At 44.1% G+C, this 18,979-nt stretch overlaps 1 protein-coding gene across 1 annotated transcript in view; it reads right to left on the bottom strand.

Moving 5' to 3' along the window:
- Positions 1-5,236: 5,236 nt before the first annotated feature.
- Positions 5,237-18,979, bottom strand: part of il34 (interleukin 34) — a 74,638-nt gene continuing 60,895 nt past the window's right edge. The window contains exons 6-7 of the mRNA XM_048547137.2: positions 8,361-8,499; positions 5,237-5,893 (exon numbers count right to left, since the gene is read on the bottom strand). Coding sequence (XP_048403094.1) covers positions 5,877-5,893; positions 8,361-8,499 — 156 coding nt within the window. The 3' untranslated portion in view covers positions 5,237-5,876. The remainder of the gene's footprint in view (positions 5,894-8,360; positions 8,500-18,979) is intronic.

Raw genomic sequence — 18,979 nt, 5'->3', positions numbered from 1 at the left:
GATTTGGAACCACAGCAAACAAGAACAAGAGCAGAGGATGAGGGAGAGAATTCCTGGGTGAAATGTGTCATCAGGCAAGCCAGATTTCTGACCCAGAGTGAATGGGTTCAAGACCCACTCCAGAGACTTCAGTACAGAATCATTGCTGACACATCCTGAAGGAGTGCTGCACTGTCAGAGGTGACATCTTTCAGATAAGACGTGTAGCAGAGGCCCTGTCCATCTTCTTTGGTGATGTGGATGACCCCTGGGAACTGCTTTGAAAAAGACTAGAGGTGCTCTGGACAATAAACCAATATGAAACTGAAACAGTTTGTCTGGTCTTGATCACATGGCTATTTGTGGGATCTTACCATGCACAAATGAGCTGCCATACATCAGAACCATGACAGGGCTTAAACAACATTTGGCAGGACGGCATCTGGATATTATATGAAAGACGTTATAGAGAAAAACACTGGATTTCTGCTATAAAGAGGTTGATCTAAAAAATATAATCCTGTATTTGCACCACTCTTTGAAGAGTATACCCACCAGTTATATGAAAGGGTTACATTTCTGCTGGGTTTCATTCAGTTGGACTCAACCCAGTTGGACAATTTATCTCACATTGATATGATGTGGAAAGGCACAGTGAAAGAGGGAGTGAAGACTGCAGAAGAAACTAAGTGAAACCACAAGAACAGATGAGTAGTGGAGAGAGAAAAGGAAAGGAACAGAGAATCTGGGCTAGATTTGAACTGAGGCAGCATACTGTAACCCACTGCTCCAGCCACAACACCCCCCCCCCCCCCCCAGCCCCGCCTCATTCTGTTCTATAACTCAGTCAAATCATTTAATAATAAATTCAATTCAGGCACAGAATTCCAGCAAACACACCACCTCCCATTTACTGGTGTTGTTTCAAATTAACAAATCAAACGAGGAATGTTTCCAGATATGCAGTTAACATTTTTCTGCTTTTGGCTGGTGTTACTGCACACAGATGTAGAAGGTTTGTTTGTGTTGCAGCGTTGGAACTGGAAAAATGAGGTCCTAATTTCGAAGGCAGTTTGGCATCTGTGACTAATACTGACTATAACTGACCCAGTTCTAACACTCAGGCTTTACTGACAATGTTCTCCAGGAATAATTGCCCTGACACCCTCAGGTCATGAGGGCAGATTTCTCGTATCCCAACGTCATTTGATGATTTTCTTTTTGGAAGGTGGTGTTGACAAGAACGTGATTGGGCTCAACTATGGGGCCCTCCACAGTTGAATAGTTGGTCAGCTCACACATGAATAGTGACCATTTGGTCTCATGGAACTGAAGCAGGCAAAAGAAGGAGAGACCATGCTGATGAAGAGTCACTAGACAAAATATTAACTCTGGCAGACCAGCTGTGTTTCACCTGCGATTTCTGTTTTTGCCCTGGGCAGACACATGGGAAACCGGTTGGCTTGCAAGTGGTTACTGACCACACAAAGGAAGGATGGGGGAAATGTTGGTGAAGTGGCACTCCCCATTCCCAGCGTGAACAACCTATACAGGAGATGGATTTGTCAAACAGGAAGGAAAGGAAGGACAAAAGCCAAAGAGTGAATTTGCATCTTCCCAACAGGCTCTCTGAAAAACCCACTGGATGGCACACGCAATAAGTCATCATTTCAGCACAGGAGAGCAAAGCCAATGGAGGACACATCATGTGAATCATTAGGTAGGCAACAAAAGGACACTTTACACTGAACCACACAGCTCTTAGTCACCCAGATCTGAACCTGCTGGGCATGTGCTGGGGGGTAAAGAATCAGTCTCTTCCCCCATTGGGTGAAGAGAGGGGAATGAAATCGAAACTGGCTGAAGTCCCAGAGGACTAAAGAGTCAATTTATAGAGAGTTTAACATGCAGGTCACCACACTCAGGCAAGGGCAAGGTTGAAAAGACACTGTCACCATGGTGATTCCAGCCAGTCCAGGAATCGAAGAGTCTGTTCAAGTTCCTGCTTCTAATGATCCTCCAAGTCTCCATGACACGATTGATATTGAGTATGGGCATGGCCCATTAGCAACCAATACTCATTAGTTTACTTTGTTCCTGAAGAATGGATTTTCCTTGGCTCCAACTCACTAACCAGCATTTTTAAACTCCTCTCATCACATTCAATCCCTCAGAGCATCATCTGTTCCTTTCTCTGTAGCCTCCACCAACTCTACGACCATCCGAGGTATCAGCTTTCATGGAACTCTTGCCTCTTGTGACTCGACCATGATGGCCACATTATCTCAGTCCTATACTCTCGAATCCCCTCACTGCTTCTCTTCCTTCGGTTAAGTCACCTCTTAAACCGTCTCTCTTTTACCAAGCTTTTAACCACTGATCCTCATATCTCTGTCTATGGCTTGTACCATTAGTTGGATGATACTGTTTCTCAGCCTGTGGCAAGATTACTAACTATTACTTTTGCTGCTGCGTTAGATGTGTCCAAACCTGAACCCTCAAACCTCAGCAGACAATGGAAGGAATGAATGCTCAAGCCACCAAAGGGTTAAAGAGCAGGTTTTGTTGCTCAGACTTCATGTTCAAAGTGATTGTGTCAAGCTCTGAATCTGAAGTTTCTGCTGGGAGACATTAATCAGGTTAATCTGCACATCAGAGATTCATCATGCAGAATCAACCCATTTGGTTTCAATAACTTTGAAAATTGGAAGATACTGCACCGACAATTAAAGAACAATTATGTTGGCGGCGTTTTGTCTTTTGAATAACCAGTCTACAGTCTTTGTCAGTTCTGTACCCTGGGCTTTGTGACGTGGCAGTGTGGGGGTGAGGCAGGGATAGACTGATGTCATCTCAACTAAAAAGGACTGCATAAACTCGCTAGTGTTTATAATTCTGGACTCAGCCCCTAAGTTTCTGGAAAACAATTTTTAACAATGCCACCACTATGCCTTCACTTCAACATGTCCCTCCACGGAGAAACCTCTTGCAACCTGGGAGGAGGCTATTTGGCTCATGCCACTAGGCTAACTCTTTACTAGAGCATCCTGCTATCCCATTTCTCTCCCTATAGCTCCTTATCTTCCAAAGCTTCAATTATTTATGCAATTTTCTCTTTAAAAGTCCAGTGGTATCTGCATAACCACCTTTTGGCGAAATATTCTACATTGCAAAAATTCTCTGGTGTAAAACTCAGCCCCAAAATCTCTCCTCATCCATAATGTCAACTCAAATTCGACATCAAATGATTGACAGTCGAATCAGGGGCCTGAGGGCTACCATTTTTCAGAGCTATGGAGACAAATCCAACATCATTGTCTAAATGCCACAGTGTGTGGTGGCATGTGACCATGATCTTTCAAATTTTACAATCTAGCAACGGTGTATCAGCATGTTGTTGGAATTCTGGTTCATGGACTGTACTGAGTGAGATATTGCACAAAATTATGCTAACTCTGTTGTGTTTTATAAGAATTGTTTGCACTAACCATATTTGACCAGGGAACAGGCACACAAAGGGATTTCCTTCCTTATGCTTGTATAACTCAGAAAATGTGAGGTTGTCCACTTTGGCAGAAGAATTAGAAAAGCAAAATTCTACTGAACTAGAGACACTGCAGAAAACTGCAAGTTCTGAGGGATTTGGGTGTCCTAGTAAATGAATCTTAAAATGTTAACATGTCCATTCAGAATGTACATGGAAGACAAATGGAATGTTGACCTCCATTCATGGTGGATGGCATAAAAAAGCAAGGAATTCGTACTACAACTGTGCCAGGCTTTGCTGACACTACCCCTGGAGGTCTGTCTATAGTTGATATACCCACACTGATTGGAAGCCGCTCAGAGAAGGTTTATTGGGTTGATTCATGGGATGAAGGAGTTGTTTTCTAAGAAAGGGTTGAACAAGTGGGAGCCGAGGAGAATGGGAGGAGATTCTGAGGGGTATTGACAGGGTAGATGGGGAATCTCTTGTGTAATCAGAACTAGAGGGCACAGTTTCAAAATAAATCATAGAATCCCCACAAATCCATACTGACCCACAGAGTATCCCAGCCAGACCCATTTCCCTATAAATCCACCTAATCTACACATCCCTGAACACTATGGGCAAGTTAGCACAGCTGATCCACCTAGTTTGCACATCTTTGGACTGTGGGAGGAAACCCACAGAGACATGGGGAGAATGTGCAAACTCCGCACAGACAGTCACCTGAGGCTGGAATCGAACCTGGGTCCCTGGCACCGTGAGGCAGCAGTGCTAACCACTGAGCCAACATGTCTCCCATTTAAGACAAGATGAAAAGGAATTTATTCCCTTAGAAAGAGTTTCCGGTCTTTGAAAGTTTCTACCCCAGTGAGCAGTATGGGCTTTTGTTATTGAATATACTCAAGGTTAGGTTACAGATGTTAAGGTAGTCAAGGTTCATGGGGTGAGGCAGGGAAGTGGAGTCAAGGTCGCAATGGATCAGCCATGTTCTTACTGAAAAAGTAAGGCTCAAGGGGCCAAATCATTTACACTTCCTCCTGTTTTGTATGGTCATACATAACCCTAGGGACCAGTCACCATCCAGAAACCCTATGGGACAGATTCAGTGACAGATCCCACGAGTAAATGTCTGACCAGCAGTTTCACAGGTATCAGCAGAGTACACTATTAGACAGTGCCTAACTAAGGACTCCATGGACCTTTGTCTACTTGAGAAAGTATCTAGTCATTGTTATTTCCACAAGATCTGCACCTCAGATCGAAGTCACAGCACCAAAGTTCAATACTGAATGGAACAGACTAAAAGTGTTCAAACATTTATTATTCAGTGTGTTGCCTGATCACCCTATACAAGTAGGAAAAAGAATAATTAATGAACATTTTTGGGACAGTTAAACATGCACACATTATTTCCTGTTCTCTGATGCCCAAGGCAAAACCACGATGGTAGAAGTGGTAATGAGGGAGGAGTGATACAAATTTGATATCTTGTCAGCAAAAGATTAAGCTATTTCCAAAGAATTCCCTGGTTGTGAGTTTAAACTTGTTGGAGGCGGTTGGGAGGGATGGAGATGTAATAGAGATCAGCTTTGAAGAATGAATAATAAAAGAAAATCTTCAATGCATTGGCTGATGTGTTTTTGTACCTAGCCTTTGGAAATAGTTACATCAAGTGATTGAACCTTTCTTCCATGTTGTAGCTTGTTTCCCAATAAATGTTCAGGCGGTGGGGGGGGGGGGGGTGTTCCTTTTTTTAATAAACAGCTGCTTCTGGCACAAACATGGTTGATTTGCACTTGCCTGATCCAAGTTTTCAATGTTATTCCTTCTTGGAAGCAGGCACACTTCACATCCTCATTGCTTTCTTCCTTACACTGGAATCTTTACATTGCACAGCTACAATACGCAGCCAGAATTTTTTTTTGTTATCGGTTCATAACAGATATTTTGCTGAGTTTGGGCATGATGGGGTCGGGGGCAGAACCTAAGCTTTCCACTTCAATGATCCTGGGTTATGGAAAGAAATTAGCACGGACCTTGTCCAGATTGAACTCTCAGTCAAATGGAAAGCCAATAAATGGCAGTATGCAGAATGGGGTGGGGGCAAAACAGGGAAAAAGGCTTCATTGAAGTCAATTACAACACCCACAGTCACGTCAGAGAGAAATGAATAAATAGCAAGCCAGTGGCCATTGTCTGCATGTACAGTTCTAAGAGGTCCTGTCTAATACTCCAGCCAATGGCAAGTGCATTCCACATCTCAACGCTCAGAAGCTGGGTGAGAGTGGGCGATACTGTTCCAGATGCTTCCAGTCGCAAGGAGGGAGACGCACGCATGTGGAGAGTAGATGCTGTTGCTAGCGGCAGGCCATAATGATGAAATCATTCATCATGAGTAGACTGGCGATCAAGTTCTCCAGTTACCTGTAACAACGGACCACAGCAAAGACAACACGATCAGCAAGAACTCAACTCAAAACACACACGTATCAAGGTCCCAGTGCTCTCATAAATCTATTACGCAGCAAAAAAAACCCCTTGGGTCCACAATACAGCTGCGGGCTGCCCCTTCTCTGTGTTTACTCAGGGGCAGCAGTGGTTTATTTGCTAGCACTTCCACCTTGGAGAATCTCCAGAGACTCAAACACTGCAAATTGGACTGACATGCCATTGGAGTACTGAGGGAACGCTGCACTGTTAACAGGTGTCAATTTTCAGATGAGAAGGCCTGCAAATGCAAAAGATCTCATGGTGGCTATTTGAAAGAAGATCAGGTAGGCATGACTGGTATCCTGCTTATTTATCCCACATTCAACAATGCTAAAACAGCAACGATCAGGTTATCATCGTAGGGCTGTTTATGGCAGGTTCCTGTGCACAGTTGGCTGCTTTGGTCTGTACATTAAAATGGAGACCATATTTCAAACGTAAAGCACATCTCACCCCAGGATCATAAAAATTGCTTCGTAAATACAATGGTGCATTAAACTACAGGTTTCTGGTCCCCGTTTGGTCTCAATGTCCTGCAGTTACTTTGGGGGCGGTGGAGGGAGAATGAAAATCTGGCTAACATTCCCACTCCTGGATCTTATAGGATATTTTAAAAAATCCAAACAACTGCAGGTGCTGGAAATCAGAAACAGTAAACAGAAATTGTTGACAAAGCACAGCAGATCTGGCAGCATCTATGGGGAGAAAGCAGAATGAATGTTTCAGGTCCAATCACTCTTCCTCAGAACTCAGTTTTCCCAGCAATTTCTGTGTTCGTTTCTTATGGAATATCGCTTGCTGATCACGCCTTATGTGGGCTTCAGGCACATCAAAAACACCTCCAGACTTCTGGGAATTTGGGCAGGGGGTTAATGGACCCAACAGGGTTATTTGTACTAAAATGAAAAAAAAAATCCCAGTTCTTGTGAGTGTGAATTTGTATGGATCTACTTCAATAAAGGATGGCATAGGCTTGACTGCGATGCTCCCCACAGTTGAGCAGCCTCAAACCCATCAGCCATTCATGACTTGTATTTCCTAAGATTCACCATACCACAGGACTCACCACACCCACCATGCTTTGAACTTCTGAGTATTTGGCTTTGGAAATTTGCTATGCATCTACCATCTTTGTAACTCTGCTGGTACACATAATGGGTGGAATGCTTCATTCTGCACAATAATATTTCCGTAATTCTAAAACAGCACCCACCATGCTCTAAGAGCTATGCCCTCGTGCATGATCCTATGTCGGACATGAATCTGACATGGAGCCATCTTATTTTGGACCCTCACTGTCACATGGAACTTACAGCCTGAAAGGGGCCATTCAGCCGAATGGCTCCATGCTGTTATTTATTCTGTAAACAAGCCCTCTCCCTTCAATCCCTACACCTGCCCAGCAGTTTACCTCATCTGATTTGCATATCCTGTTCTTCACTCTCTTGTGTACTCAGATCAGTTAAAGGTGTTTATAGAATTTGCTGTAACTATTCAATGAGTTGGCAAGTTCCACATTCTCACTACTTTCTAGATAAAGCAGATTTTTCTATTAGATTAATTACCATATATATGTATCCCTCTTAGTGCTGGTCCATCCCACACAGGAAAACATCTTCCATAGAATCCCTACAGTGTGGAAACAGGCCATTCAGCCCAACAAATCCACACAGACCCTCTGAAAAGAATCTCACCCACACTCATCGCCCTACCCTATCCATACATTTCCCATGCCCAATCCACCTAACCTGCATATCCCCGGACATTATGGGCAACTTAGCATGGCTAAGCCACATATCTTTGAACTTCTGGGAGGAAGCCAGAGCACCCAGAGAAAACCCACACAGACACAGGGAGAATGCGCAAACTCCACACAGTTGCTCGAGGCTGGAATTGAACCCGGGTCCCTGGCCCTGTGAGGCAGCAGTGCCAACCGCTGAGCCCACTGTGCCACCCACCTTCTCTGTTTATCCTATTAAACTCCTTTTCTTGTAATAAATACCTCTGTCAGGCACCCTTCAGCTTTTTCATTTACTGAGAAGGCAGCGCTGGCCTGTTCAACCTTTCTGGTGGGTATTATCACTCAGTTCTGCATTCCTCCTTGTGAATTCTTCTTTAGTGTCATTTCATTAACAGAGAAAGCAGAAATGCTGAAGAAGGGTCCTGACCTGAAACGTCAGCTTTCCTGCTCCCTGGCCTGCTGTGTTCCTCCAGCTCTGCACTGTGTTATTTCTGGCTCCAGCATCGGCAGTTCTCACTATCTCCAACTGAATTCCAAATGTGTCTAACAACAACCTCCGCATTTCTCAATTCTAAACATTTGGTCTCTGTTTTCTGCCCTTTGAATTGCAATTTTTACAGATTTAAATTTTACATTGAGGATATTTCTGACACTACTTACAGTGGAAGAGTTGTTTCATGACCCGGTAACAGTTATCAAATAAAGCTTTGGGCCTGATGGACTTGCTCTTGCTGTGCTCATCCACATCACTAATACGGTATAGTACTTCCTCCACTCGCTCATCTTCAATGTCTTCAATCTTAACATTCAGTAGAAAGGAGAAGGAAAGATTCAACAAACAGCAGCAGACGATGAATCTGAGCGATATTTAAACTACATGTAAGGCACAGAGTTTTTATTTTATTTTTTTCTCTCTCTGTAGGTTTTCCAATCAATTTTACCCATTTTAGGCAGTAACGGCACTTAATAATCAGATTTCCGACCAGTTAGCGCCTCAGTCAATGTGCAACTGGATTTCACATTTGCACCTGCAGTGACTCCCTAACATCAGCGCCTAATGACGTGCTCCAACAGGAAGTGCTGACCATGCATGCAGTCTGACTGTAGGCAGAAAATTTTAGCCCCTGGATGGATTTTATTGGAGAGCACTTTGTACAGAAAGCAGGCAAAGATGGAGTCATAGAGTCAGAGAGAGATACAGCACGGAAGCAGACTCTTCGGTCTAACTTGCCCATGCCGACCAGATATTCTAAAACATCTAGTCCCATTTGGCCCCTATCACCCGAAACACTTCCTATTCAAGTACCTATCCAGATGCCTTTTATAGGTTGTATTTTTACCAGCTTCCACCACTTCCTCTGGTGGCTCATTTCATACACACACTATCCTCTGTGTGAAAAAGGTTTCCCCTCAGGTCCCTTTTAAATCTTTCCCCTCTCACCTTAAACCTATGCCCTCGAGTTTTGGATTCCCCCACCCTGGGGAAAAGACCTTGTCTATTTACACTATACGCGCCTCTTATGATTTTATAAACCTTTATAAAGGTCACCTTTCAGTTTCTGACGGTCCAGGGAAAATAGCCCCAATCCATTCAGTCTCTCCCTATAGCTCAAACCCTCCAATCCTGGCAACATCTTATAAATACTTTCTGAATCCTTTCACATTTCACAACATCCTTCCTATAGCAGGAGGACCAGAATTGCACACAGTATTCCAAAAGTGACCTAACCAAAGTCCTGTACAGATGCAACATGACCTCCCAACTCCTATACTCAATACACTGACCAATAAAGGCAAGCATAGCAAACACTGCCTTCACTATCCTATCTACCTGCCATTCCACTTTCAAGGAACTATGATCCTGCACTCCAAGGCCTCTGTTCAGCAACACTCCCCAGGACCTTACCATTAAGCGTATAAGTCTGGCCCTGATTTGCCTTTCCAAAATGCAGCACCTCACATTTATCTAAATTAAACTCCATCTGCCACTCCTTGACCCATTGGCCCATCTGATTGAGATCCCGCTGTACTCTTGAGGTCACCTTCTTCACTGTCTATGTGTATTTATGTAAGCTATATTTACCAGCAATCAGTAACCAATAATTGTGAAATGCTCCTGATGCCCTTAGAATACTCACCACTATGTTTTACATCTTACTACTTGTTATGGAGACACTTTATATGTAATATTACTCATGGGACTTAAGTTTTGAAAGTTTATGAAAGGGTTACTTCAAGTTTTATAGGCATAGCTGGAGTAGTTTCTTTAAAAGAGATCACTGAACATTCACTATTGACATGCAGTTTTTTTTTCGGAAGGCTTTCTATGAATGACATGTCTGTTGATAGCTGCTTGCTTTGCTATAAATCCTGGTGGGACCATTTTAAATCAACACTGACTTGAACATATCTTGTTCCAAACATTTCAATTGGAGGGAAGCCTGGTAAGAACAAGTTAGATTGGAGGAAAGCCTGCTAAGAACAAGTTGCTCAGCTGATCTTGCATTCCGAGAAGAAAACTTTCCTGTTCAGTTCAGGATGAAGCCAATCTGTTCTTTTGAGAGTGTGATTGAAGAAACATCACAAGATTACATTTGAGTATGGTGGATCTGAAAGACGTCAGAGACAACTTTGAGAAATGAGTGACTCAACACATGTCACAGCATCAGAACAACAGACATCAGAACATTCTGTGCTTTGCCCATTTGCCTTCAAGGATGATCAATTGTCCAAAAAGCCAGTCTCTGCAAAGACGTCTTGTTCTCTTTTCCTGGATCGTGTATGTTTGTTTATTTTGGGGAGACTTAGAGGGATAACCATTTATACTTCAATATTAATGAATACGGGCATTAATAAATTAGCCAATAAATAATAATTGTGCATATTAAGGTTGATAGATCTTGTTATTTAAAACCTGATATAAATTATGCATTTAACTGGTCATTTTGGCAACTGGAAATAGTATTTCTATTTTAAGTTGTGACCCACGCAATAGTGGGACTAAATTGACAGTCCAGCCTCAGTGGTCCAGGTAGGTCTCCCATAACGTGATAGTTGAGTTTAAAAGAAAACTGCAATACAGAAAATCTTGTTATAGGGAAATCAGTATAGAAAATCACTATACTCGCACAGCAGAAAGTTCATGTTATCCAAACAGCGTTCACTACTCCTCAATCGTATTACAGTCAATTCATATTAATGAATCGCATGTTATGGCAGAACTACCTGTAACTAATTTACCAACAGGCTTACAAAGTAAGATTAAAATACATATGCAAACATATGTGCATGGGCATTAAGTTCACATGCTCAATGTTGCCATTTTTTATTACAGTTATAGAGACATAGAGATACAGAGCTTGGAAACAGAGCATTCAGCCCAAATCGTCCATGTTGACCAGGTATCCCAATTACATCAAGGCCCATTTCCCAGCATTTGGCCCACATTCCTCTAAACCTTGCCTATCCATATACCTATCCCCGATTCCTTTTAAATGTTGTAATTGTACAAGCCTCCACCACTTCCTCTGGCAGCTCATTCCACACATGCACCACCCTTTGTGTGAAAAAGCTGTCCCTTGGGATCCTTTTATATCTTTCCCCTCTCACCTTAAACCTATGCCCTCTAGTATTGGACTTGCCCACCTCAAGACCTTGGCTATTTACACTATCCATGCCCCTCATGATTTTATAAACCTCTTTAAGATCACCCCTCAGCCTCCAACGCTCCAAGGAAAATTGCCCCAGTCCATTCCGCCGCTCCCTATAGCTCGAACTCTCCAACCTGGCAAATTCCTTGTAAATCTTTCTGAATCCTTTCACATTTCACAACATCTTTCTTTAGAAGGAGATCAGAATTGCATGCATTTACTAACCAGAAATGCAATTATTTAAATCTGGAATCCAGATGTAGCTTGTGGCTAATGTATTGGACAATATTAGTCTAGACAGGATAATAAAGTGTGAAGCTGGATGAACACAGCAGGCCCAGCAGCATCTCAGGAGCACAAAAGCTGACGTTTCGGGCCTAGACCCTTCATCAGAGAGGGGGATGGGGTGAGGGTTCTGGAATAAATAGGGAGAGAGGGGGAGGCGGACCAAAGATGGAGAGAAAAGAAGATAGGTGGAGAGGAGAGTATAGGTGGGGAGGTAGGGAGGGGATAGGTCAGTCCAGGGAAGACGGACAGGTCAAGGAGGTGGGATGTGGTTAGTAGGTAGGAAATGGAGGTGCGGCTTGGGGTGGGAGGAAGGGATGGGTGAGAGGAAGAACAGGTTAGGGAGGCAGAGACAGGTTGGGCTGGTTTTGGGATGCAGTGGGTGGAGGGGAAGAGCTGGGCTGGTTGTGTGGTGCAGTGGGGGGAGGGGATGAACTGGGCTGGTTTTGGGATGCGGTGGGGGAAGGGGAGATTTTGAAGCTGGTGAAGTCCACATTGATACCATTGGGCTGCAGGGCTCCCAAGCGGAATATGAGTTGCTGTTCCTGCAACCTTCGGGTGGCATCACTATGGCACTGCAGGAGGCCCATGATGGACATGTCATCTAAAGAATGGGAGGGGGAGTTGAAATGGTTCGCGACTGGGAGGTGCAGTTGTTTATTGCGAACCGAGCGGAGGTGTTCTGCAAAGCGGTCCCCAAGTCCAATGGTTTCCCCAATGTAGAGGGCGCCGCACCGGGTACAATGGATACAGTATACCACATTGGCAGATGTGCAGGTGAACCTCTGCTTAATATGGAAAGTCATCTTGGGGCCTGGGATAGGGTTGAGGGAGGAGGTGTGGGGGCAAGTGGATAGGGGTGAGGGAGGAGGTGTGGGGGCAAGTGGATAGGGGTGAGGGAGGAAGTGTGGGGCAAGTGTGGGGGCCACTTGCCCCCACACCTCCTCCCTCACCCCTATCCACTTGCCCCCACACCTCCTCCCTCACCCCTATCCCAGGCCCCAAGATGACTTTCCATATTAAGCAGAGGTTCACCTGCACATCTGCCAATGTGGTATACTGTATCCATTGAACCCGGTGTGGCTTTGTCTACATTGGGGAAACCAAGCGGCGGCTTGGGGACCGCTTTGCAGAACACCTCCGCTCGGTTCGCAATAAACAACTGCACCTCCCAGTCGTGAACCATTTCAACTCCCCCTCCCATTTTTTAGATGGCATGTCCATCATGGGCCTCCTGCAGTGCCACAATGACGCCACCCGAAGGTTGCAGGAACAGCAACTCATATTCCGCTTGGGAGCCCTGCAGCCCAATGGTATCAATGTGGACTTCACCAGCTTCAAAATCTCCCCTTCCCCCACCGCATCCCAAAAACAGCCCAGTTCATCCCCTCCCCCCACTGCACCACACAACCAGCCCAGCTCTTACCTCCACCCACTGCATCCCAAAACCAGTCCAACCTGTCTCTGCCTCCCTAACCTGTTCTTCCTCTCACCCATCCCTTCCTCCCACCCCAAGCCGCACCTCCATTTCCTACCTACTAACCACATCCCACCTCCTTGACCTGTCCGTCTTCCCTGGACTGACCTATCCCCTCCCTACCTCCCCACTTATACTCTCCTCTCCACCTATCTTCTTTTCTCTCCATCTTCGGTCCGCCCCCCCCTCTCTCCCTATTTATTCCAGTACCCTCACCCCATCCCCCTCTCTGATGAAGGGTCTAGGCCCGAAACGTCAGCTTTTGTGCTCCTGAGATGCTGCTGGGCCTGCTGTGTTCATCCAGCTTCACACTTTATTATCTTGGATTCTCCAGCATCTGCAGTTCCCATTATCATTAGTCTAGACAGCCCTGTTCTCTTACCAATACAGAGTCATACACCAATATTCTTGAGTTCTTCACCGTAGAAGGCACTAATAGCTTACCAGAACATCGAGAGAATCAGGGAGCTGAGATGAGGGTAGTGACCATTACTAAGGAGAAGAAGCTGAGGAAGCTAAAAGCTCTATAAGTGGAAACATCACCTGTACCAGATGGACTACACATCAGAGTTCTGGAAGGAGGTAGCTGGGGAGATTGTGCAGGCATTGGTCATGACCTTTCAGGAATCACTGGAGTCAGAGAGGGTCCCAGAGGACTGAAAAATGTTAATGTAACACCCCTGTTTAAGAAGGGAGGGAGGCAGAAGACAGGGAACAATAGTCAGTCTGACCTCAGTCCATCGGTAAAATTTGAGAGACTATTAAGGATAAGACTGCAAGTACGTGGAAATGTAAGGCAAAATAAAGCTGAGTCAGCATGATGTTGTCAAGGGGAGGTCATGCCCGCGAAATCTGTCAGAATTATTTGAGGAGATAATGAGCAAGTTAGATATTGGAGAGCCATTGGACGTGATCTATTTGGGTTTCCCAATGACCTCTGACAAGGTGCCACACAGGAGGCTGTTAAATAAGATAAGAAGCCCTGATGTTAGGGGCAAGGTGCTGGCATGGATAGCAGATTGGCTGACTGGGAGAGTGGGGAGAAAGTGGTCTTTTTCACGATGGCAGTTACTGACAAGTGCAGTTCCCCAGGAGGCCACGATGGGAACATAACTATTCTATTACAGATTGACGATCTGGGCGAACACATTGCAGGCATTGTTGTTAAGTTTGCAGATGGCACAAAGATAGGTGGAGGAACAGGAAGTATTGAGGAAACTGCAAAAGGATTTGAACAGTCTAGGAAACAGGGTAAAGAAGTGGCTTATGGATTTTTTTTAATTCATGAAGCAGTGATGGAAAAGGATAGACCAGATCCAAAGGTTAAAGTTCTAAACTGGAGGAAGGCCTACTTTGATGGTATTATGCAAGAACTAGCAAAATTTGGGGGTGGATATTCACAGGTAAATTGATAGCTGGAAAATGGGAAGCCTTGAAAAATGAGATAATCAGAGCCCGGAGCCAGTATCTTCCTGTTTGGATGAAGGGCAAGGCTGGTAAGTACAGGGAATGCTGGATGACTACGGAAATTGAGGTTTTGGTCAAGAAAAAGGAGGAAGCATATGTAAGGGATCGAGTGAATCCCTAAAACAGTATAAGGCGGTTGAAGTGTACTTCACAGGGGAATTGGGAAGGCCAAAAGGGGACCGGAAATATTTTTGGCAAATAGGGTTAGGGAGAATCCAAAGGGATTCTACAAATACATTAAGGACAAAAGAGTAACTATGGAGAAAATGGGGCCCCTTAAAAATGTGTAGAACCACAGAAGATGTGGGAGATACTAAAAAAGTATTTTGTATTAGTGTTGACTGTAGAGAAGGACATAGAAACTAGAGAACTTAGAGAAATAAACAGTGATGTCTGTGAAAAATGTCCATATTACAGAGCAGGAGGTGCTAAGTGTCTTAAAACATATAAAGGTGGATAAATCCCTGGGACCTGATCAGGTGTACCCTAGAACTCTGCGGGAAGATTGGGATGTGATTGTTGGGCCCTTTGCTGAGATAGTTGCATCATCGATAGCTACAGGTGAGGTGCTGGAAGACTTGAGGTTGGCCAATGTGGTGCGACTATTTTAGAAAGGTGGTAAGGAAAAGCCAGGAAACTATAGACTAGTGAGCCTGACATCGGTGGTGGGCAAGTTGTTGGAGGGGATCCTGAGGGGACAGGAATTACAGGTCATAGGTTTAAGGTGAGAGGGGAAAGATTTAAAAGGGGCCAAGGGGCAATTTTTTCACACAGAGGGTGGTGCGTGTATGGAATGAGCTGCCAGAGGAAGTGGTGGAGTCTGGTACAATTACAACATTTAAAAGGCTTCTGGGTGGGTGTATGAATAGTTAGGGTTTAGAGGGATATGGGCTAAATGCTAGATAACAAGGTGTAGAGCTGGATGAACACAGCAGGCCAAGCAGCATCAGAGGAGCAGGAAGGATATCTGGTCAGCATGGATGAGTTAGACTGAAGCGTCTGTTTCCATGCTGTGCACTCTATGACTCTGTGACTTTGTTTATAGGACAAAGGCATCACTGGCCAGGCCAGCATTTATTGCCATAAGCGTCAACTACATTGCTGTGGGTCTGGAGTCACATGTAAGCCAGACCAGGTTAGGATGGCAGATTTCCTTCCCTTAATAAGGAAACCAGATGGGACTTTTCTGATAATTGACAATGGTTTCATGGTCATCATTAGACTCTTAAATCCAGGCTTTTATTAACGTCAGATTCCACCATCAGCCCTGGCAGGATTTGAACCCAGGTGCCCAGAACATTAGTGGGTCTCTAGATTAACAGGCCAATGATAATAGCACTAGGCCATCCCCTCCCCTTAAAATACAACATGGAAAGGCGAGATGTTATGAGCTTTTCTCTCATTTCTCAAACCCCACTCGAACCTTCAAGTCAGGAATCTGTTGGTATGTTCTCCATTTGCCCTAATGCTCAAGATCCTTGCCAGCATCCTGGAAATCAACCTGCATGATTTTTAAAAATTTTTTTATTGAATGTAGATAGAGCTGGCTAGGCCTATATTTGTTAACCATTTGGAACTGACCTTGAGAAGGTGCTGGTTGTGGAGGAAATGAGATTTACGTAAATTGTGATGATGTAACTGATGACATGAATCAGATGACACTGGTCTAGAATGAGCATATGAAGTGAGAGGCCTTACACACTACAGCTGTACTTGATAACCTACCTGTATGCAGGTAATTAAAGGAGCTATTATAATACATAAAGAATTGAAGGCCTTCTTAAAAGATAAGGAGTAAACAGCCTCAGGGTCAGTTTATTTTCAGGGAGAGTCAGCCTGAGATACTTGCACCAGCATCTCAATGCACAGATAGCAGTATTGGCCTAAAGCACAAGGCAAAGCATTTGTTGAGCCACCTTCTTGGACTGCTGCAATCTATACGTTTCATGCACACCCACAGTGCTATTAGGAAGGGAGCTCTTGGATTTTAGCCCGGCGATAGTGAATATATTCAAAGGCAATATATTCAAAGACAGGGTAATGCACGAATAGGGGGTGAATTTGCAGGTGGCAGTGCTCCGAAACATCTTTGCCCATCTCCTTCTAGATGGTTCAGGTTGTAGGTTTGGAAGGTGCTGTGAAGGAGCTTTGGTAAGCTAGTGCAGTGTGGGGGTTCCCCAATGTACCAACGTCCAACTTACAAAAGATCCATCAAGTGAGCATTTCCTGCATTTACGAGCAGCTCATTTCCATTGTCCTGCATTGTGCTCTGACACTTGTACAATTTGGCTTGCAAACAGACGTCCAAACATAACCCGTTCACAACCCCAGGATTATCTGTCCGTCTTGTAGATGGTATGCACTGCTGCCACTGTGTGTCAGTGGTGGGGGGTGGGAGGAGTAGTTGTGGAAAGTTATGGTTGGGATACCAATCAGCATACTTCGTCCTGGATGGTGGCAAGCTTTCTGAGTGTTTTGGGGGCTGTCCCCACCTAGCTAAGTGGAAAATATTTCATCACTTTGTGCCTTGTAGATAATGAATGGATACTAGGGAGCTAGAAGTCAAGTTACTTGCTGCAGAATTCCCAGACACTAACCTGCTATTGTAACCACAGTATTTATATGGCTGGTTGATATAATTTCCGATCAAAGGCAACCTCCCATGGTGTAAATAATGGGGAAATTCAGCAAAGGCAATCTGTTGAATGTCAACAGGTGATGGCTAGATTCTTTATTGTTCCACATGGTCATTGCATGGCAACGTGTGGCACAAGCATTCCCTGCCAGTTTTCCACCCAAATCTAGATGCTGCCCATGTCTTGCTGCATTTGGACATGGACCGTTACAGGATCCAAAGTTGTTGTGAATAGTTCTGAACATAGTGCAATTCTGAGCAAACGTCCTCACTGCCGGCTTACAATATTGCCACCCCATTCATCCATTCCCTTCATCAGCAGCATACCATGTTTGCAGCGTGAATGGCCTGTGAAACACGCGCAACTAACTTGCCAAGGCTTCTTGTGCAGAATATCCAAAACTGAAGCCTACCATCAGGAACAACAAGGACAGCAGATATATGAGAGATCAACATCTGTCTGTCACACACCATGCTGAATTGGGACTTTATCGTGACCGGGTCAAAATCCTTGAACTTGCTCCCTAAGATTCCCAAAGGTGTACCAAAACTTTATAGTAGGCAGCAATTCAAGAAGATCGTCACCATTAGGAATGCACAATAACTGCCACAGTAGCAACACCTATATTCTGAAAATTAAACACTCACATCATAACTTAAATCAGTACAGTCCTCAATTATCCATCCACTTATTATAAACTGCATGCCCATATTTGAAAGGCAACAGATTAGAGCAAAAGTTTTATTTTGTGACAATGTACTGTACAATGTCTGCATAAATACAGATATCAATATTTATGTATTATGTATAAAATATAATTTCAGTCGTTACACATAAAGCTACATACATTAACAATAAGACTCTGTTTTACATTAGCAAAAGAAACTCATGCGCACATTGTACTTTTACACTTGGAGAATAACGGGGTCATGGATACTGCCAATCCCTGCTGCATTCCCATGGCAACATTTTGACCAATTAGAGTCTGCCTGCCTGGTCTGAGAGCTAAGATTAACAATTCCTGCTGCAGCTCCAGACCGACCATGGCCCAAACAATCATCACTTTAACAAGCTGTGTAAATTGGTGTCCTTTCCTCAAGTTTTTTTCTTCCATCCTAGTCCTGATGAGTGCAAGATGAAGAGCTTCAACTTCTAGTTACCATTTTGTAATATTTAATCTACCATAATCCAAACCATATTGAGAATTTTCACACATGTATTAATTTCCTTTCCTAATACATATTCCCTCCTGATCTCTAAGGTTTCCATTAACTCATGCACCACCTAATGTATTTTCCATTTCAAAAAAACCCTCCCATGAAATATCCTGCCTTCCCAATACCCCACTTAAATGCAGAAGTAGGTCATTTGGTCTAATGAGTCTGTGCTGCCATTCTTTGAGATCATGGCAGATCTGAAAATCCTCAACTCAACTTCCCTGCCTTTACTGTCTAAAGTTTGATTTCCTTGGTGCCAGACAACTCAACTAACTGGACGATTTGGTTGCAGTAAAGTGTGACACCATCAATGCGGGTTCAATTTACGTACTAGCTAAGGTCACCATTCCCTCAACTTTGCCCTCATCTGAGGTCTGGTGACTCTTGGCCTGTGGAACTATGGTAACATTCACTTTCTTTTCATTTGACTTCCAATCTTCATTATACAGCAACTGGCACTCACATAGCACCCTTAACGTAGTAAATCATGCCATGGTGCTTCAGTGGTGCATTCTCACAATACCTTGGACACTAAGCAGCTCCAGGA

The sequence above is a fragment of the Stegostoma tigrinum genome, chromosome 16 (assembly GCF_030684315.1).
Source record: "Stegostoma tigrinum isolate sSteTig4 chromosome 16, sSteTig4.hap1, whole genome shotgun sequence".
Classification (NCBI taxonomy): Eukaryota; Metazoa; Chordata; class Chondrichthyes; order Orectolobiformes; family Stegostomatidae; genus Stegostoma; species Stegostoma tigrinum.
Note: the sequence above shows the minus strand (reverse complement) of the source record. Positions and strands in the feature narration are given on the sequence as shown.